The 22733-nt window shown below is 36.5% G+C and overlaps 1 protein-coding gene across 2 annotated transcripts in view; it reads left to right on the top strand.

Annotated features, from left to right (window-relative positions):
• The window catches only part of ITFG1 (integrin alpha FG-GAP repeat containing 1), a 99073-nt gene that overhangs the window by 60580 nt on the left and 15760 nt on the right, over positions 1-22733 (top strand). For both annotated transcript variants that reach the window (XM_085303817.1, XM_085303818.1), the window contains exons 11-14: positions 7711-7861; positions 8357-8465; positions 11556-11599; positions 13543-13621. In XM_085303817.1, coding sequence (XP_085159943.1) covers positions 7711-7861; positions 8357-8465; positions 11556-11599; positions 13543-13621 — 383 coding nt within the window. The remainder of the gene's footprint in view (positions 1-7710; positions 7862-8356; positions 8466-11555; positions 11600-13542; positions 13622-22733) is intronic.

Genomic DNA, 22733 nt, shown 5'->3' with positions numbered 1-22733 from the left:
GTTGATATAGTATTTGCCATCTGCTCTCTGTGTAATATTTGAGATGAGCTTGGGTGCAGGTTCATAGTTGGAGTTAATACTTAGTGAGGATAAGAACTGAAGAGCTCACCTTGCTGCTTAAAACAGTACATAGACAGACTTTAGATCGTTACATYTAAGAAATCAGTCCAGATCCTCTACTGGTTGCCAACACCTGAGTCACTCATGGACATTTTTGGATTAAGGAATTCTTTAGATACTGATACATACCTAAAAATGACCCAGCTTGAAGAGCTACATGCTACATTTTGCCTACACAATGTTGTGATTCAGAGATGAGGCAGCGAGCAGCTGAGCTCTGCTACTGTACCTTGGAGCTTTAGCTGAACTAGAATAGCAGCCATTCGTATTCAAACACAGCAGAGAAAAATGGGGTGACGCTKCTACTGCCCAGACTTTGCACAGGAGAAGCTGGAGTACTCAGGCCCTAACGGCCAGGCTTTTGTACTTTGTGGCCTTTTTTCTTAGCTGGAAGTTTGTTTGCATTTTCTGTTCAGCAGGCCTTGAATAAAGCCTGTAAATAGTCTAGTGAGCAGACTAGAACCAAGGCCTTTCCTTTTCCACTGAAATACTGTAACATCTAACTTACAAAGGTTTTCTCTATCTTTGTACGTAAGCCCAACAAATCGTGTGTTTTCAGCTGTCCTGTATCTTCTGTGGCTGTATCCTGATGGCTAGGACACTTAAGAAGGACTTTATGAAAGTGTATAGACTTCGGAAGTTTTTTGGTTGGTTTTTTTTTTTTTTTAAGTTATTTTATCCTTCAAAATTATTAGGGGCCTCCTTCCTCTCATTGGCATATAATTTTAAAAATGAAGTAATATCTAAAAGTTTTATATGGCTTATAAATGCTTACTCCTAAGTAACTGCCTAGAGTTACCTACCTCTCGTTGCAGTGAATTACTGATACACGAGTTTTAATTCTTACTTCTGAAATTGCTTGTTCAGGTAGGTGTCTCAAACTTATTTGGAAACTTGATTTCAAAGTTATACATAGCCAGGCATAAGGACTKAAAGTGCTGGCATGTGATTTGACAGGCTGTAAAAGAAGTGTTCAGAGAGCAGAAGTCTAGGGTGGGGAAAAAAGGATCTAAACTAAGAGTTGAAAAATACATTGCATGTTAACACTATATTTTTCTAGTATTATTTGTAGAAAAGTAATGGAAACAGACTCTTAATACTTTTGGATGGGAATGCAAATCACATTTTTAGCACCTAYTTTCAAATGTCACTTTCACAGTTACATTAAATCATTGTTTCTGAGTGACTTAAGCAAATACCTCTCTTTAAAATCTGTAACTGGGTCATAGAATCCAGAGAATTAAAACAGTGTGGAAATTAAATTAAAAGCCCGTCTTAGATTATAGCAAATAAAAATGAAAACCTTATTTAATTGATTTTAAACACTTTTGGATCAAGCTATTTATTTCCTTCTCTGAAGCTTTTYATACTACATCTTCAGATCTGTTTTCAGTGATTGATTACTGTGATTAAATGATAAAAGCATTTTTGTATGCTCTTGACCTCAATCTGTGCTATAGTCTAGGAAGTCTAGCTTYTAATTACTACCTCTAACTTAAAGGAGGCAGAAAACATTTTATTCATCTGAAAATATACTGATCTCTGATAGTGGAAGAATACAATCAAAATCAATTATATGCTTTTAACATAATGTTGGAAACATTCTCAGATCAGGTTTTTAAAACTCCCTATAAGATACTGAAATAGAAATAGATTATTTTAAGAATGACTTTGGCCTACTGTCCTTTCAGGTGAGTAAGTTAGGAAAACGATTATTTATATTCTTATAACTGCATTAATGCCAGCCTCTGTTTAATCTCCTGCCATATGCTGTTAATTTTGAATAGAAGTATGAAATATACTGATAGCACGGATAAATTCCTTATTAACAACAACAGCCACAAAAGGAATCTCACTTGTACTTGAAAGTGTGGTGTGGATTTGAATTCAGACTATAAATACTAACAAGTGAAGACACTAAATTCTCAGTGAATTCCTACATGTGTATCTATCTATTATGAATTCTTTTAACTTCTGACTTAAGTCAAAACCTGCATATTAGAATGCTAGTCCACAAATTTTTCTTCAGGCTTCTTAAGATTTTTTTTCTTCCCTGTAGTTATGACTGAATTAGAAATTTTAGAATATTAGAATAATTGTAAAATAATAATAGTTAAAGGAATTTTATCAGTAATTTTATCAGTAGTTATTTTTTGGTTCATCTCTGCTTACTATCTTATCTAAATATGTTCTTTTTTTGCACTTTGATTTTAAATAGACTGGGGTAACTTTGAAAGTATAAGTACTGCATATGAGTCTATAAATGTTTTTTTGTCACCTAATTGCTAATTACTTTTGCTTAACCACTTGTTTTCCAAATGAGATGCTAGTAATTGCCATCTTCTATTGCAAATATAATCTAAGGAAGTATGTTTTCAGTGAGGTTCTTGCTCAAAACGAATGCTTGGACTGGTCAAATAAAGTAAGAGTATACTTCGAAATACTGTACCTTTCTGACACTGGTGATAAGTGACGGTAAAGATTGAAAGTTGGCACTCAACAAGAACTGAATATGAGCAATAGAGTGAAAAATTTAGAGTATRATATACTTTGAGAAAATAACAGTTTTCATGGTGTTCACACTTAATTTTAAAATAATATATGCTTTAGTCCTTTGCACGGCTCAACTTGAAAATATTTTTATTTGGCACAATTATTTCTTCCTAAGTCATTGTTACTCATGAWTCGTCAGAAGGCAGGTTGGATTCTTTAAAATTCAGGACTGAGAAGCAGCTTCTGATTGAGCAAATCTAAAAGATAGAGGCCAGTTCAGTGTTTCTGAATGTCTGCAACAAGATATTGTCATTTGGGTGTCCGAGCATTCACTGTAAAGTAACTGGCTGCAAACTGACAGAATATGAGACGTATGAAACAAAGAATATTTAATTCTAACCACAAAACARTATGTTAAAACTCGGATAAACGCATCTCCAGTCTTTCTTTGGCTTTAAGCTTTGCTTGTAGCAATGCAGCCTTCTGAAATTTAGCTCTGCTGCACATGCAGCTACAGTCAGAAGGTTCCAGTCCGGGAAATAACTCTACACTGGCTTGAGCGTTATTAAGAAGTTCATTGGGTTAAAGCTGTGCAGATGGTACAAAAATCAGTGCCACTGTGTGTGGACTGGTGTGAATACTTAAATACTGATAGTGCTGCGAGTGGCATGTTACGGGTGGTGTGCTGCTCTTAGTGCTGAGTTCCTTTGCATGGTGGACTTGCATTGCTCGGCCTCTTCTCAGTRTTTCAGCTGAATTGTTTTATATCGACTGCCGCACGTGTGTGTAACACATGAACACTGATTCAGCATGCTGTCGTTGCAATGTAGCCTGTCTTCATGTGCTTTCGGAGGACCTTTCAGGGGCATGGTTTGGTGGTTTTTAAGGATATCTTTGTAGGTTTGCATTGTTACAGGTAGATCTTTTTGAAAGGATGAACCTTCAAAATGTTGTTCATAATGATAGGAAGGGCACAAACTTGCTGTTGGTAATTGTAGGATGAAACAGAATGCAAAGGTAGATATTCCAATTCTGGTAATGCTTGTGAATGAAAGCCATAAAAACATAAGGATTCAACCGGCAGCTTGTAGGCCAAATCCAGACCTCTGGCATTTTTTCCCGGAAAGAAGCGAGCAGCCCTGGGCATGGCCAGGTAATGCCCCCAAAAGCAAGTACTAAGGCTTGCGCTATGCTTACAGATGCTTTTAGTTTCTGTTTTCCATTAGTTTTCCTTGCTTATATAAGCAAAATCTAAAATCTTTTACTAATATATTGTTCCAGTGGTTTTTGTATTTTATTTTATCTTGGTTTTGTTTTGTTTGTATTTTATTTTGTATCAAGTCAAGTGGGAATCACTTGACTGTGCGCATGGAAGAAACTGTGCATATGTGCACCCAGACAACTGCTTAGGGTATCTGCAGTTTTCAGTGGGCCTCTAAACATAGCTCTCCTTAAAAACTAGGTGGCATTTTAAAACACTAAGGCTGTTTATATACAGGTATGTCTGAAAGGCTACAAGTACATTATATTTTATATGCATRTATTTTAAGGGTAAACCTGAAGACYGATCTCCACTCCCCAAATTAGCACTTTCTTCTCTCTAGTTAGAAGTAGTAGTGTGAATGCTTTTTTTATTATTATTTTATAATAATAATTAATTATTATTATTAGGGCATAGTCATGAATATGTATAAATTATCTCATATTTCAACAAATAAATGTCTGGATATATGAGGAAAAAAGTCATATTTACTCACTGTTAGTCAAAGAGAAGGAAGAAATCTTTGCATGTGAGTAAACATCACAGTATAAACATATTTTCAGCAGAAACAACTGATATTTCAGCAGCATTACTGGACTATAACTAACAAATTAGCAAATTAACAAATTCAAATGCTATCATCAGGATATATCTTTCAAAATTTTSAATGAGCTAGCAAGATTAGGAATGTGAGAAAAATTAAGAGTCAAATGTGAGTAACTAGAGAGTTGAAGACAAGTTTGTTACTTAGTTCCTTACTATAAATACTGTTAAAAAAAGTGKGGGGGGGAAGGTGATGGCCTGCATCACCCTCTCAAGGTACCGCACTTGTTTCAAAGCCACATAACTAGTGAGATCCTGATGCTCCTAACTGTGCTTTCCAAAGATGCTTGTAGAGGAAATAAAGGCTTYGAGGGCTTGGGTAGAATTTAAAATAATTTGAAGCCATCAATAAAATACATGCCAAGGAATTGCTTCTGGAATTGACAAGAAAAAGACTCAGCTTTTAATTATAAAGCTAATACAGCTAGCATATGAACTGGAAAAACAAATTATGTGCTTCCAATCAGGTGATGCATTTTTGTAAGTTCCACTTGAAAACTTTACTCTAAAGGGAGCTTAATATTGTAGTTCAACCTTAAACCTTGTTTTAGCTCATACTTCTCAGCAATAGTAATAGTTTTCATTCACTTCAGGAATTCATTATTTTTGTTTGCTACTCTGCAATTCTTAATTTTGTTATTGTAAGTAGTAAGACTGACTGTTAAACAGATGTTAAGCTTTATATGAGTTTTCACAGTGGTGAAGTTAAACCTATGTGTATGTGTTCGTAGGTATGGCTAACATATAAAGCATATCTTTTCAGCTGATAGTTTTATAGGCGAGTTCAGAAAGGACTCCATGGATACCAGTCAATATTTGTATGAAATGAAGTTTCCTGAACTGAATTTTCCAAATAGACGGTGTACACGAGCAGACTTCCAGCCCTGTCCTGGTTAGGGGTTCTGCAGAACTCTGCAGCTCTCTCACAGGAGATGCTACCTCTGTGGATATTTGTTTTCCCCTCTTCCCTCTRTGGGATAGCTCTCGTCGTACATTCTCAGTTTTCAGCATCTATTAGAAGTAGGTTCCCCCCCTCCATGGCCTGTTTTGTGTTTCTTTTGTTGATGTAGAAGGGTGAAAAAGATGACATTTGCCACTTTTATTAATATCTTCCTCTTTTCTCATGATGCAGTTGATATTATGTTACTGTTTGTCCATTTGCGATGTTTTGAAAGTCATTAAATGCACACTACCAAGGAAATAAAATTTAAAAATGACTGTAGTAAATGAACTTCTTGTGTCTAAGCATTCACAAAGCATATAGTTTAGTCTAAGATTGTAATTTATATGTATAGTATAATGTGAACTTAAAAATCAAGTGCCTTGTAAATAATTAGCATATATTCTTTTCCAGCAGTTAAAAAATATGAATTAAAGAAAGCATCTTTATAAAATTTCCTCGAAGTTTAAAAAAATGCAAGTGACGTATGACATGATGAAGAAGAGAAATTGAAACGATGTGCTTAGCCCAATTTGTCACCTTGCCTCGYAGTTGCTTAATGATACCAGTATAATACATAAAATACCTAAAATGAATGGGAACATTTAATAATTTTGAGTTAGAGTTACACATTCTCAGATTTTGATAATAAAATGTCTTAAATAGTGTAGATCACTTAATTTGCTTTTAGCTGGACATTAATTCAATATATTGCTACTTCTAACAGTGGAACAGTAAGAAGTGGGTCATTATAAAACTTTCAATCAAATATAGAGCACAGGAGAAAAATAAAGGCCTCATTTGTATATTTTGCACAAAAGCTCAAGAAATGTGATTAGAAGGTTTTGAAGGAAGTGTCAAAACATCCCTTTTTACTTTTGACGCGTTTTACAGAGAGCAAACTCCCACTTTATTTCCCACTGCGAGCTCTGCGATGTTCCCTTGGCAGTGGAAAGGCAAACTGATTTACTGAAGTGTCAGGAATGGGGATTTTCTCAGGTAAATGTTTTGCCCTTCTCCAACTTTTTCAGATGGATGCAGCAGAAATATGAGTGTCATGGATATAATTCGTATTAGCAGCAGATCATCTGAGATACACCATAGAAACATAGACGTAAAAACATCAGCTTTCCTCAAGAAAATGCTGAAGTTACTTCAGTGTGTGTGTGGGGTGTGTCAGGGGGACACGACTCCATCTGGGAAGCATCAGARGCCGTTAACATATGGAAAAACAGCTTGTTGTTACCCTGTGCAATGACAGTGTGTTCAAGGTCATCACAAAAAAGGGCATTTTGAGGGTTGCTGCTGGGTCCTGACATGCTGCGGCAGCGCCAGGGAGTGTGGCTGCTCGGGCGCCGCAGGACTTAGGGAGAGACGTGGTCTGTGCCCGCTGCCGCGGTGGGTCCAAGTGAGCTCCAAAGTCAGCAACAGAGACCTGCCGAGGGGTCGGACTCTCTGGTGGTGAAGTCCTGATGGTTTTCCTGGCTCTGGTGAGAGAGGGAACTTTACAGTTTCCGAGGCAATGTGTGATGTTAGCAGCCATCCAGCTGTGCAGCTGGATCCTACACCGCTCATTTGGGTCCGCCACTGACCCACAGACATGTATTAATTAAATTATTCAGAAGGGAGATTTTTGCTTTGTTAGAGCTGGTACTCAGTTTGTTTATTTCTCATTTCAGTATCTGAGCTGTTCTCCCTGTCTCTGCTCACTCCGTGTCAGCAAGCATGTAATTTGGTTTGTCTTGCCTTATTTTTACTGTGGTGGTAAATTTTTTTTTGCTTTGAAACAATGGAAAAACATACTGATAGAAATTTGGTTTAACTTTTGCAAAAAAAAAATCATATGTAAGAAAACTTATTCATGGAAATGATGTGGGGAGAGTTTATCATTAAAAAAGATGCAGTGCATTTTCATTATTTTGTGTCTAAGCTGAAGGACCAGGGAGGGATTAAGGAGATAGCAGATAAATGCACTTGTTCTTGTCCCAGAATAAAGCAAGAATATGTTGGGTCTTTTGAGCAGATGGTTAATGAAATGATTCCTGCTGATTTGGATGCATTTATTTAGTGTATTCTTTGGTTTAAATCAACCGTTACATGCTGGCTGTAATTCTGCCTGCAAAATTAATATAAGTGCTCATGGATTTAAAGTATGTGGTGGCTGCTAGCTTTGTTTTTATGATACTTACCTTCAGTAGGCTCAAATTATTTATTTACAATATTTTTAATGCCTATTACTTAGACCTTTTAGAGAAGATAACATTATTTGTTGTTTTACATGTATGTTTTACAGCAATCAGCAAGCGTTTTTACTAGAAAACGTCCCATGCAATAATGTGAGCTGCAAGAGTGTGCGTCGAATGTTTAAAGTTTATTGGGAACTCTCAGATCTAAATCAAATCAAGGACGCAGTGGTAGCAACCTTCTTTGACATATATGAAGATGTAAGTTCAGCTCTTTCSTGCAGTAACCGGCCTCTGTCCTGCTGCGGTCCTAGGGCAGCTGCCCGCRTGCGAGCAGCAGCGCGCAGCTGCCTCGCAGCAGCAGCAGTCGCAGCGCACGGAGCTGGCGGTGCCGGTACGTGGGAGGCTCCCTGGGAGGTGGCAGCCAGCAACAGCACGTCCCGTAGGGGAAGCAAAGCGCACCCACCTTCGTACGCTCCTCCTGAGCCRCGCTTTTCCGTGAAGAGGGCAGCAAGGAACTGGAGCAGGCTGTCCCACTGCTGCGGTGGAGCACTCTGTTGTAAAGGGCCGTAGATTAATATCCTTTGAAAGGTTTTCAGATTAATAGTTGAGATGCAAGCTTTGCCATGTGTGTTTTCTTCCTTTTTTTTTTTTTTTTTAATCTATCTAAGATAATTTGTTTGTTGGGTTTGGATGTTATTTAGAGTAAATCTGCATTCTAATTTTAATTTTTTTCCCTCTCTTTCTCTCCCTCAGGGGATCTTGGATATCATTGTACTAAGCAAAGGCTATTTCAATAAAGATTTTGCTATCCATACATTAAAAAATAACTTTGAAGCAGATGCCTATTTTGTTAAAGTAATTGGTAAGTGATCACTGCAAAATCAAGTCAAAATAGGACTTTGAGAGGAATGTGAATATTAGACCTTCTGTGTATGATAACACCATAATAATGCCCTGTGTTTGATAATACTACAAAAGAAAAAACATAGCATGGAAAACATTAGAGATTGCAGAAATATGCAACATCGTTCAACATTTTTGTTTTCAAAGGTTTTCTTCTGGAGTTTTATTTTAGTGTACTTAAGTTCGGAGTAATTCTGCCAACAATTTTCAATATTCTAGCTGTTTTTAATGTCAGTTTTGACCACTATGTCCTTTTAAATACATGTTCATTGTCTCTGTGCAGTTTTGATTTTACAAGAAGGCCTGTCGTCTTTCACTGTTAACTAGAGGCAATTTAAATCTTTTTTTCATGCTGGAGCTTTCCTTCTCTCCTTCAGCATCCTAGCAAAACTCCATAGACAGATATTAGGTCTCAAAAACTCATCTCTCAGCTGGCTTCTGAAGTAAAAACGAGAATTATCAAATGTCTAAAAATGTGAGCTACAAGAAAGGAGCAATGGAATGGAGTTATTCAGCCTAGAAGAGAAATGTAAGGAACATTTAAGTCCCCAGCATACAATAAGTTTCTGCAAAGATGGGGGGAAGTGTTTTGCATGTCCGTGCAAGATGGGAAAGAATGTAACCAAGTTACATTACACAGGATAAACAATAAGAATAATATCTTAAATGGCAGATTATGAAGAACATAAATTTCTTGGAGAAGCTACAGAGTTACCAAAGTTAGAGATTATTATAAATAGGTTAAGAAATGATGTAGTATTTGTAATTATTTTTGAGAGAAAGGGTTGAACTAGATGATTTCTTTAGGTCCCTTCAAACTCTAATATTCTGTTAATCTTCTGCACAAATATTATGTGAGATAAATGAAAGTAATGTTGTCAATATAAAAATGCCATTATATCTATGTGTACCTGTCTTTCAACATTTTCATTTCTTATTTTTCATGTCTGATAATATTTGGGAATGGAGGAAGATTAGCTCATTAATCACTAATCAGGAAAAAAATGTCATCATGCTTACACACACACACACACACACACACACACACACTATAATTATACCAAAAGGAACCAGAAGAGATTTCAGCACTATTGACCTGAATGAAAAGGTTGTTTGTCCACAGTGGCTGCCTTTTTATCTTGCCTGTTTTCAGAAACCAAGACAAGAAACAACAGCCAACGTATTTTCATCTGCACCATGAGTGGTTGCAGTGTTTTCTTTCTGATGGAGAGTTCTGTCAGTTCCCCATATGTCTGTCATCTCAAGCCTGCTTTACTGTAATTCTTCAGGGTTTGAGTGGTTTTACATATATAGAAAGCCCAGAAAATAGGAATTAATGAGTGGCCTAAAAACACTTTTTTACTGTAATRAGGGGGAGAGCATTTCTAACAAAACATGCTTTCTGCCAGTTGGTGTGTCATTAATTGCATTGCCATTTATTTGGCACGTGGGCAATGAGAGCAGTTTTGGTCATTATAAAAAGTCAAATATATTTGATCAGAATATTTGTTCCAGTACTGAAATGGTGCAGTAAATGGTAGTGTGCGATTCTGCATTAAAACGGGAAGAGTCGATGTCCACTGGCATGCACACCTCTGTCTAATATACAGAATATGGTTTATAGCTCAAAAATTATATTTGTAGATACATAGTCTTCAAACTGTGCTTTGTCACCCCTTTATCTTTCCTCGCCAGATATTTGTTATCCTTTTTTGGAGTTTATAAATTTTTCTRTATTTGAAAGTCTCGACGTGTCCTACGTGCACCGTGTGGTTGCCCGCCGCTGCCCACCATGCGGTCCCCGAAGCTCAGCGGACGCTTGCGGCCGCCTCGGCAGCTGCCAGGCTGCCCGGGAGGGCTGCGCTCAGCCCGGCCGCCGCGCTCTTGCCCCGGGCCGCGGCGCCCCAGCTTCCCCTCAGCTCCCGGCGACCCTGCTGGTGGTCCCCACTGTCGCTCTGTGGAGCCTGGTTTACTATGTAGATTTTTTTTCCCCCCTGTCTGTGGCTTTTACCGGGGCTGCTGCTCAACCCAGCTGTAGCTGTTTGATGCCTTAATGTTGTAAAGAATTGCATCAGAACAGCATGTTAGGGGTTTTTTCTTTTTTTTTCTTTTTTTTTTTTTTTTCTTTCTTGTTTTTTTAAATACATTTTGGTACTGATATTTTAATATTTAATGTGACAGGATGGCCTGGTTTACTATGTAGATTTTTTTTCCCCCCTGTCTGTGGCTTTTACCGGGGCTGCTGCTCAACCCAGCTGTAGCTGTTTGATGCCTTAATGTTGTAAAGAATTGCATCAGAACAGCATGTTAGGGGTTTTTTCTTTTTTTTTCTTTTTTTTTTTTTTTCCTTTCTTGTTTTTTTAAATACATTTTGGTACTGATATTTTAATATTTAATGTGACAGGATGTTCTGGGTTATGGAGTAGATGGTTTTCATGGTCTCTCTTTTAGCTGATTATAAATAAGCATTTAACAGTTTTCTGTAATTTAACTGTTTTTCCAAACTAAGTTTTAAAACATGTAATTAAACAACCATTATACACATCTGTTTATAATACTTAGAATTTATAGAATTGTGGGATTTTTTCACAGTTTATTACAACTTTTAAAAATTGCTTTAAATCAAGTTCTAAAACCTCTACTAACCTTTTATCAATTAAAACAGTAAAGTTAAATCTCTACCAAGTAATTATTAATGGATAGAAATGAAGGATAATGAATAAAGTGTATGGTGCACTATTTCTAACGTATGTTTTAATTTGAAAATTTTTTTTAAATCTCCCCTTTAATCTCTGGCAAATCTCCCCTTTTGAAGCTGGTTAACCAAATAGGTGTGATAAAGCAGCGAGTAGCTGATTAATTTCACCCAAGCAGTGTACTTCAAAGAGATTAGGAATTATTGTGCACATTAACATAAGTCATATAGTAGTAATTTTTGTATGTATTTTAATGGCTACATGACAATAAACTTGAATGGATTTCAGAGGCAGTACTTGTAAAATGGCTTGTAAATATAAATGCTAAGAACAAAATCTTTCTTTTTCCACAGTTCTCAGCGGCCTCTGTTCTAATGACTGCCCTCGGAAGATAACAGTAAGTACAACGATAACTTCACATTACTATTTAGCATTGAAACAGGCTGGTGCCTAATTATCCTGAGAGCTGTCCATATAACTGAGACAGTTCCTGCCTGGAGGAATATGTCAYCCAAATCATGCATGGTCATATTCTGCACGTTTTGGAAGCCGAGTCCTCTTCTAGCTGCCTGCTCAGAGATGAAATTAATGGACTGATCCTGCAGCAGCATTTTTTACTTAGCATTACAGGGGCAGGGATGCGCCAGATACTGGAAAGACCTGTGTAACACCACTAGCTGCCCGCACTGCCTAGCCTGCATGGGCTCTGGGCAGTCGTGAAGGACAGGCCAAACCAGTTACCTGACAGATTTAGTCATGGGCTGCCCAATAAGCCACTTCTGGAGGCACAGAAGATACAGTAACGTGCAGGAAGTGGGTGCAACAAAGGGAAGGAAAGGGAAAGGGAAAGAAAAGGAAATGTAATGCTGATGATTCTGCAGATTAACCACATATAAGTGTGCTGATTTCTACTTCAGTTCTGTGAATTGTCTTCAGAGATCTTTCAACCCACCCACCAAGCCATCAGTTAACAAATTACTATGTTCACATTGAAAGTTGACCTAAAAGCGGAACTTAGAGTAAGAAATATCATTTTCATTTGGAAATCCAAAAACTGTTTCAAATGAGACCAACCTTTTCTTCAAGCCTATTTTAAGACATAAGGTTTCATTTTTGATATTGTAAGAGAATTTGATGATACTATTAGCTTAACTGGAAAATTAAAGAGAAGGTTTCAAAGAAAAAAGAAAAAGTAAACCTTCACAACAGATGCTGGTGAGCACTTCATTATCAAAATCATTGAAACATTGCCTTCACTGTCGATGAAACTCGCTGCCAGAAAGTGTCAAGATGTACGTTAGGTCAGCATACAGCCACTCAGCAAAAAAAGAAAAAAAAATCCAAAATTTCACTTCATTTATTCATCTTTCATGGATACGCATTAACATCTTCTTTGCTGTCTCCTTCCATTCTAGCCATTATTATTTTCCCAGCTTTGATCTTGCATCTCATCATCACTTACTCTTATGGTTTACAGCTTAGTATTTTTCTGAGCTACAGTGTGAAATGTGTCGTCATCTCTTCTTTTTAGTGTCATTACGACCCACATCTGACATGCTCTGACATAGTGCTGCAGAAGAGCAGGATGATAGGAGCATGAGAACGCTGAACATGGGAAGGATGGGGCCACAAAGTTTTGCTCAACTCTGAGTTGCATACCTATTRTTATGATGTGATTCGGAAATAAACTTGAAATTACTTTTAAAGAATACACTCCAGATTGATTTAGACTGCTTCCCCTAATATCTTAAATGCACTTTTTTTTTTTTTTTTTTTAAGAGTTGAACATTCGTCTGTTGTATATCACTTTTTTTGAGCGAGAGAAAGAGAGCATGTGTGCACAAGCCTTGGGGCTCTTCAAAATCTTTGTTTCCTCCTTCCAAAAATAACATGAACTGCTGGGAATAATACACTGTGTGTTCTGCCTATGCTTTTTCCTCAAGCTAAAGCTGACATTTTAAAGTATTTAGGTGTTAGAAACATGAGTTTGGTTTTTTATTTATATTTCCTGTCCTGAAAACAGCTCTGCTTTAGAGAGCTTTTTATTGGTGTATTATAGTGTATTTAGAAAAGATTTGACAGCAGTAACATTACTTTAGGCAACAGATCAGTCTCATTATGAAAATGAATTTTTGCATAATACTATGACCAAAATAATTTTGATTTCAGAGTTATCCATGTACTAAGGAAATTATTAATCTATGAAATAGAAATGAAATAATATCTATTAATAATCTCTCTTTGGTTTACTGTTTTTATGAATATAGCTCTGTCTGCCCTAAAATCAAAGAAATAAATGTGAAAATTTGCCAATTTTTTTCTTTTTTTTTTTTCCTGTAGCCTTTTGGTGTTAATCAGCCTGGTCCTTATATCATGTATACAACTGTAGACGCAAATGGATACCTGAAAAATGGGTCAGGTAAGATAACTTCATAGTAAGAATACACGTGGCATGGTCTGTAAATACTCTTCAGCAGCTTAGAGAGAGACAGAAAGAAATCTACAGAGTAAAATGGGACTGAAAAATCATGAAATCACATGAGCTTCTAGCAGTGGACTTTTTCTGTAAGTTCCATAGCAATTATGTATGAAGAAACAATAGTGGGCTTGAAATATCTAACTAGACTCTCGTAGCTACATGAAAAAGAATCAGCATAGCATTCACTAAACATGTTAATTATGGGTAGCATCTTTATGATAGCTCATTTATCAGGCATGCAAAGATGTATTTCTCTACATTAACTCATTTCATTTAGCAGCCTTACTGAACTTCAGTAATATGGAAGTCTATAAAATCATAAGTAGCATTAAGAAGAAAAAGAGGGAGTAGTTGTGTATCCTTTCTTATAATACAACTACAAGGTATCTGAATCTTYAGGTGACAGGATCAAAACCAATGAAAGAATGCAGTTCTTGCAGCCTGTAGCTTAACAAGAAATTCAGTTGCACAAATATTGTGGATGCCATAGTTTACATGAGTCCAAAAACTAAGTAGGCAAATTCAAAATAAGAATAATCCATTAGGCCGCAGTCCAAACAGTGCCTAGTGCTGTAAGGAGACTGATTTTGATGCTCCCTTCCCACATATCTACTGTTAGCTCCCAGAAAACACAGATTATTTAACTAAATGGTTAATTGGTCTAACTTGTCATGACTGTTAGTCTCATTACCATGATCTCATAAGGGACCCACTGTCACTTAGCCAAAATTGCCAAACTCCCAAGCCAAAACATATTCAGAGTATGCACATTATTAAGTAGCCCCCTTTCCTTCCTTCACAATATGGTAGTTTTCTGCATCTATCATGTAAGTCTTACTTCTGGGTCCAAATTAAAATCACTATTWAAAAAAAAAAAAGTCCTGGCATAGTTTACTGGGAAAGTGGTATACCTTTTTACAGAATTAATAGCTATATTAGAGCAATCTAATGCTAATTATATAGCTTATATAATGCTAATTATAGCATTTATTTAAAACAGTAGTAATAAGTAATAAGTGGGAAAACATGCTGATATGTTAAGTTCTAAAGCAGTGATAAAGTAGTTTTAAGCAGCTCTCTTAATGGTGTGCTCAGACTGTTTTTCCCACCTCAGAAAACATAAAGGAAAAATAAAGATGTCCAGAAATATGTTCCAGATGACTGCAAAAACATATCCCAATACGTACTTCTGTATTCATACATGTTTAAATATGGGTTTAGGGGCCTAACTTTAGGCAAATAAGCTTGAAAGTTTTAGCCTACATTTTTAATCAAACTAATAATTCATGCTAATATGAAAATGTAGAGTACTTTTTCAAATTGTTGTAAGAATTCATTTTTAAAAAATTAATGGTCCTGCCAGTTTTGCCCTCAACATCAATGCTCTTAGGGGTTTTCTTCCTGAGCTGAATTTAGGAAGAGTGTACATACTCAGTCAGAAGCATTTAGAATGGCATGATGAGGTCAGAGATGTTGGTTTTGTGTTAGCCTAACAGAGCGTAGGCTATCAGACCCATGCCCTTCAGGGGCCAGTACTGGCTGCATAGCAGCTTGCATATCTCATTAGTGTCAGTTACCAAGATGAAGGCTTGTGAGGCTGTCAGAGCCAAGTCACAGTAGAGCTTATCTTGATCACCATAGCAGAAAATACTGGTAAAAGCTACAGAATCTCTCTCTCTCTACCTACAAAAAGCCCAGTTTCTTATGGACATGAGACTTGCTTCAGTGTGCTGTCTTTTGCATTATTTGTAGTCCCTACTTATAGCTGAATTCAGTGGTCTACTTAAGCCTAAAATGTCTCCAATAAGGCTCTACCAATTCCGTAAATAGCAGCAGTTGGGTACAAGGCAGAACTTGCTGCAGAGACGCATGGTCTGTGACTCCAGACAGAATTCCTCGAGAAGAAGACTTTACTTAAGTAGAGTTGAACAGTTATTTGCTGGTTTTGTCCGTATAGCCAGCATGGAGCCAGCCAGAGCCTGTGGTGCTCTGCCCCTGCAGTAATGAGGGGCAGGCAGAAAGCTTGGGGTGCTGCGGAGAGGCTGGGGGTGGCTAGAAGATGAGGCTGAAGGGTATTGCAAGTGCCTCAAAGGAAGCTGGGCTGCTTGCAGAGAGATGGAGGATTCATATCCGTAAAAAAACAGACTTCTTTAATTTCATAGCTTACATCTTGTTTCTTAAGACATTTTGCCTCAGGTTTCTACAGATTCATATTGTGTTGTCTGTATTACCTTATTCCACACTGGAGTGACTTATCTTTTCTCTTCCATTCTTCTTGATTCCTGGGTATCTTGGTTTTAATCCTCATTTAGCTTTTGTGTTGTGTATTGGCTTTAGAGTTGGGTTTCTGACGGACACCGTTAAGATATATATTGTTAAATACAAGCAATTTTATTGTACCTATTCTTTTTTAAAAAGACGTATGAATGTTGTTATTCACAACAACAAAAGCATAAACAATTTGGAAAGCACTTACTATCTCAGTAAAGAGTATAAAAACTCTTTTATTTTACAAATTTCTGTAATAAAAAAGACAGACTGGAGTTTACTTATCTCTCCCTCCTGCTGTTAACTAAGCTACATCTTGATCACTGCACCTACTGTGCTCTTCAGGGCTGCCTGTTTGGCTGTGGACCTGTTGATAAACCACCTTCTTGAGAGCTACTATTCAAGTTCCTTGAAAATAGTATAATCTCTGGATTACAAATATCTTTCCAGTCTGCCATTAAAAACTGTTCATTGTACCTGTTAGGTGAGCATATATCTAAATGAGGAAATCAACACATTTAAAATAGTGTAATCTATTTACTTCTTCAGGCTCCCTGGGAATTAATGCCGACCTGCCTAAAATTTGGCACACCAATGCCAATACAAGTCAACTTCATGAAAGCACAGATTCATAATTCTTTTGGCCATGTGACTGGGAATAGATACCTACATATAATTTTATTATTAGAGAAGGAGGAGTACTGGTAAATAACTCTAAATGCCTAAGTAACAAAAAAGTTTATTTCCTGAGTAAAGAAAAACATGAGTAAAACCACCAAACTGACCAGTTTTCCTCCTTTAGGAGAGTGCTATAAAACTGCTATAAATCAAGTATACAACAACATAATAGTTCCTTAGATCTAATTATACTTGTTTGAGTATGTTATTTATGTAGTCAGGGCAGTTTTCCGCTATTACTTATTTGTAGTTAAYAATCTCAAACTTAGAAATCTGGTATTTTAAGTGAGCTCCTCCTAAACACTTATAAAATCATGTCTAACAGCTGCTAGACTCTATATAATTTTAAAAACATTTTATATTTGGAGTATCATAAACTATAACAATAGCAAACTGAAACTTGACCTACATAGATGATTTACTTCATGTCACTTCTTTAAATAAACTTGATTTTATAAATTGACATGATTTTAATGAAAGATGGCAAAATAATCATATGTTTCTGCTGGATCTGGAAGGCCTCAGGCTCAGAGTATCTATTAAAAGGTTAATTCACAGCATTATAAACTGGTTCTAAACCCTATCTTCTGGGAATAGGGGCTTGCAGGTTCAAATGGGTTTGTTTTGTGTATACTTATCCCTTTGGATTTTACTCCTAAACTGGTAAAATAAAGATGTTCTTCCCTGTACTGACTCCTCTGTCATGGAAGAATGCGCATTGCTCACAAATTCCCTGTATGTCTAGGGAATAAAACAAACTTAATATTTGTACCTATTAATTTTATGTATCATTTTCTTAATGTTGTGTCTCATCTCCCTCTTTTAGGAACAAGAACAAGTATATTTTTCTTAGAAACCTTTATCTTTTGGGGAGGAGTTTTTTGGGGAGGTGGAAGGAAGGTGCTTCTAGGATTGCAAAGTTTTTACTCGGAGAAACAGCTATCTAGAGTGCTTTAATACTGTTGTAGAACATTCATCCTCACTGCTACTCTACTTACAATAACAAAACCCTAATGGAGTCCGATCAGGATGAGTTTCCCTCTCTGCTTTGGCATTATGACAACAGTAATGAATTCCAAGTGCATTTGCTACCCTGGCAGTATTGCTGCAGGGAATGTTATAATACTCTCTTTGATCAGTTTCTCAAATACAATATGTTAATAGATTTTTTTGAGTCTGTATAATTCAGCCAGGAACTTTTCAAACTCATATTTTCTCAAGCTATTGTTGAGAAAGCTATTGAGAAAGTTTCTAACTAAACTTTCTTCTTTTACAARTCCTACTTGTAAAATTCAGTAAATGCTTTCCTAACTAGAATTACTGGCCTACAGGTTATTATCTTCAAAGACATKGTCAAATGAGTAAGATTCTCATGTAACAATCAAGAAACAATACCTCAAGCAACATGCTTATATGTATGTCCTGGCTGGCAGTACCACACTAGAACACAGAACGATTTTAAATTATTTTAAGTGGCATATGGGCTTTTTGTTGTATTTAAGATTTGTTTCAATTGACTATTCATCTAGTAATCAGATCTTTCATTAAGTGTTTTGAAAATGCTAAAATGTTTTATATTAATTCTTAGATTAAAAAAAAAAAAGGAAAAAAATTACTGGAAAAACAAAAGAAGTTAATTTACATGTATGCTTACCAAATCAAACTTTGAAACAAAAGCTGATGGTAAAAACAAAACTCAAAGCACAACATGTTGTATTTTGGCCCACAATAGCTGTGTTCTTATTTCTTCAGAAATGCAGTCRTAGCGCAGGGGCTCGCATAGAGTTTTTCCTAAGCTGAGCTCTGTTTCGATTGTACAGCTCACCCCACACAGAGTTTCGTTAGTTGCAGTTAGCCTGGAGTTCGCCAACCCTGCCTTTATAGGGTTTATGGTCTTYTAGCACCAAAATTAAATGACTGATACGAGCTGGTAAAATCAGGCTTTTTTTTAAATCCATGCTCTTGCACTTTTGGGCCACATATAAACCTACAAATTTTTTACCACATTAAGCTTTTAAAAACATGGCATCAATATACCTGTTCAAACTGATTTTCACTAACTTATTTGCATTCCTTATTTAATGTCAAGAAACAATTATATCCAGTTTATATCCTATATATATAKAKAGAGAGAGATTATATATATAATTTGATAGTTTCTAATTATGTTTTATACATAATATCCCTAAAAATAACATGAGGAACAGCACTGTCTTAAACTTCCCTTTTTCTGATGAAAACAATTCTTATCATACTTTCAGGTTAACTGCTGCTATTTACTGTCTTTACCGCTGGTCTTAGCATTGGTCCAGTATTAGCTGGACCACAGAAACCAAATTATCAGTTAACTGAATATTCTTCCATCCCTTGGCTTATACTTAAAGAAACATCCACCATGCAATTTCTGCTGCTCCTTATTCTGCAGGGTTTTAGTTCTGTAAATATAGTATCTTGTGTATATSCAGTGTTCACGCAAAGAGTAGAATAACACATGCGTCTGGCCTTATCTACGTTGTTTTAAGGTTCTTTGAGCTGCCAAGTCTTAACTGCAAGAAATTTACATAATTGAAAGGGTTTTTTTAAACAAAGCTGGAATTAATCTCTCTAACATTCCTCTGTGTGGTTGAAAGATAGCAGAATAACAACTAGGACATATATGGTGCTTTTATTCTTCCATTGCTCAATTCACTTGTAATCTTACAAGAAGAAATATTGTTAAATTAGCTACAAGGAATAGCAATTGCCAAAATGAGCGTTAGAATTGAAAAACATGGGTCTTACAGCTGTGGTTATATCTCCGCAGACCTCCTCTCTCTGAGATGAATTCAGTTATAACAGTTCTTTTTATATTGAAGGCATTTTATGCCTGAGATCAGATCAGGTTCTGGCATAAATCTGGGAGACGTGGGCAAATTTAAATTTTGGTCAGGCTTTCTGATCTGTTTCCTACTTTCTGCCTTCTCCATTCCCATTTCTTCTTTTGGAGTTCTTACTTCTAAGGAGACTGCACATTAAAGTATGAGTGTTATCTTGGATATTCAGCCTTACATCTACATTTCCATGTTTTGATTAGCTACTAAGTAATTTCTCATACTATTCTAACGTGGTGTTTTTAAGCTGAATGCTGGAACTGTAAGCAACAATGCAACAGCATGAATGACAACGTAATACAGAAGTTGAGCCATAGAGTAAATTGAATTGGGGGGGGGGGAGAGAAGAGGAATAAATGAGATGAATTCAGTAAAGCTAACCAAATGCAAAGTTTTTTTTTTAATGCCTGCATCCTAAAAAATCATCTCTGATAACAAAATAGCCCTAATCTTTGTTTTTAAGTATAATTTTGCTTAATGACTTAAACCAGTTAGATAAGGCTACAATTACTGTAGATTACATCTATACTGCTCTGTTTAATAGTTCAGAGCTTGAATAAAATGTAGGCATGTCATTTTTGCAAGCTGGAGCGGAAATCCCAATAATGGCTGTCTTTGTACTTTCTTGAAAAGACTACCTACTTGATGTGTTTGGTTTCATTTACTTTATTACAAATAACACGGACTGATTTTCTCATAATTAATGTCCTTGTGCTTCCAGAAGATCAGTTGCTTGAAATTTAATATGGAGCAGCTGTTAATTTTTAGAGTATTTTCAGAAACTGCCCAAGAACTGTTTCAGATTATAGCACCAGCACAAGAGAGGAATATTAAATGTCTTATTGGAACGTTGCCTAGTCAAGGACTGAACAAGCCAAGGGCTGGATGCTGCTCTGGAGAGTTCAGATTATGAACATCAGGCTACCTTTAGGCATCTCAAATCTTTTTACCCTCTATACTTTCAGTCTTCCTGCTTGCTTTCTCCCTCTTCCATGTAATCTGAACCCCCAAATACCTTTGCTTGCTCTTTGTAGGGTTCCTGGCTCTGAAGTCTGTCTGTGTGCTTCTTCACCCAGCAGTACTGGCTGACCCAAGTGTGTCAACTAGCCGGGTGGTCGAGGCAAAAACCCTCCCAGCTCCCTTCAGACATTTTTGTAAAAAGTGAGGAGGTATTTAACYTGTGCTGTGTGAGGCAAGCCAAAAATATATTTTTAAAGTTTTTTGATGAACTTTATGTACCACGGATTGAGCAAGTCAGACCAACCTGGCTTGCACTTCAGATTATATTGTTTAATGTTTTCACTTCTTAGAATGGGAGAGTATCTTCTGTATTTCAGCCTCTGTTACAGACATTCTAGTTTTCTCAAAATTAAAATCTGTTGTTGGACTTGTGTTTGGCTTTACAATTAAAGTTTAAATAAATGGGGTCATAATTGGAGCATGTGTCTACCAAAAATAATAATTCTGTGGGCCAGGAACAACAGGCCAATAAATAATTCAGCTTTAGCCGAAGTTCAGTTTCCATACCTAGGTGTAATATTATCATATGAATGGGTTCAGTTCACATGAATCAAGCTGTAATGGGTTTAGTGAGCTGTATGACTGAAGTCCAAACACAGAGTTAGTTTCTTACTTGGTACATCCTGCAGAGTTGACACACTGTATCCAAACCTAATACCTTTTCTTTTTTATATGCCTTGACTCTATGTTTTTTTTATTTTAAAGTTACCAACTTCTAAATGCATTGTTCCTCAAGGGCACATTCATTGGTCCATTCACTCTCCACTCTTACAAAATAGAGGATAATACCAGATACATACACCAAAGCTGTATTTCCAAGGACCTCTTTGCCCCTGTACTCTGCTGCCTCTGATACACCCTGCTGGAATAGCCATCCTGAATTCTAGGAACGTTTCCCATTAATCTGACTTCATGGATTATCTCAGAGATAAACTTAATTCTGACTTYGCACAGGAAGCACTGTATTGATTCATGTATGTGGGACTCATTAGCAGTGATCACTGCCTTATGGAAGCCCTGATCCAAATTGACAAATAGAAAAGAATATGAAAAGCCTCTTCAAGTCCCTACCAGTAGGTCATTTCTYTTTTTAAAAAATGCTGCCTTCAGTCCCAGCTCAGGATTATTTGTAGGATAGTTCTGCAGTCCTTATTTCAGAGTTCTTATTTTGCTGGCTTTGCTTTGCTTTGTCTTAAACCTTCTATGGCAGAGTAACTTCTCACATGCTGTTAAGTCGAGCTATTCTAGATCACAGAAATTTGCTTTCTCTTCTTTGTTTTTGCATTGAGTTCTCATGCTGGTTAACAAAAATGGTTTGTGAGGTGAACACAAATGTCTAGCAGCTATTTTAGTAATGACTTGGAACATAAACATTGTGGCATGTACCAGACAGCAGCAAAGTAAGCTTCGTATTGGTAGTCACTTGACACCATAGGATTCAATATGCAGAACTGCACCAGGCAGAAGGAAGATTGTGTTCATGGAAGAAGCTGAAATCATTTAAAAAATGAATAGTTGAATTCTGTTAGGAGGGATTTTTTCCTTGCTACAGGTAGGCATACTCTGCTAGTATGTTTTTCTATATAACTCCTTTTTTGCTTAGAAAACTTTACTTGAACTTCTGATGTTGCAGGCAATATTGCCAATCTTTAAATAGTCAGGGATTATAAATCAGACATTTTCCCCCTGTGCAACTGATTGGAATATTAGTAATATGATCTTTTTATTGTTTAAGTGGTTGGAGTTTCTAGCTTTACTTGTGCAAGTGTGAGTGTAAAGTTTTTTTTAATAAAAATATACATTCTCATATAATTGCATCAGTTGGGGAATTTAAGCTTTCAGAAGATAAGTATCACAAGAGTGTTAGCAGTACTGTAAATATTAGCTATCTGTGTTGCAAATATGTATATTCAAACAACTTTTTCTAATTATTTCTGAACTCCAGAAAAAGGAATTGAAGTTAGAGGTGAAGCTGTGTACTGCATCCTTCCAGAATTTCCTATTGTGTGGACTAATGAAAAGAGGTGAACAGCTAGGTCAGAAGAAGTAACACGTCCTTATAAAGCTGAAATTGCAGCTGCATAGTTTTAACAAGGAAGAGAGCTCTTTTTCTGTTTTTTTCCAAGCACTAGTGGGCTACAGCTCCAAAGGCAGCGATAAGGAAACTGAAGTAAAGCGTAAAGCTTTCAACTAAAGCCAAGAATATCGAATTCCCC

The sequence above is a fragment of the Rhea americana genome, unplaced genomic scaffold (assembly GCF_003343005.1).
Source record: "Rhea americana isolate MKP2758 unplaced genomic scaffold, rheAme1 scaffold_20, whole genome shotgun sequence".
Taxonomy (NCBI): domain Eukaryota; kingdom Metazoa; phylum Chordata; class Aves; order Rheiformes; family Rheidae; genus Rhea; species Rhea americana.
This window is presented reverse-complemented; position numbering and strand designations above follow the sequence as displayed.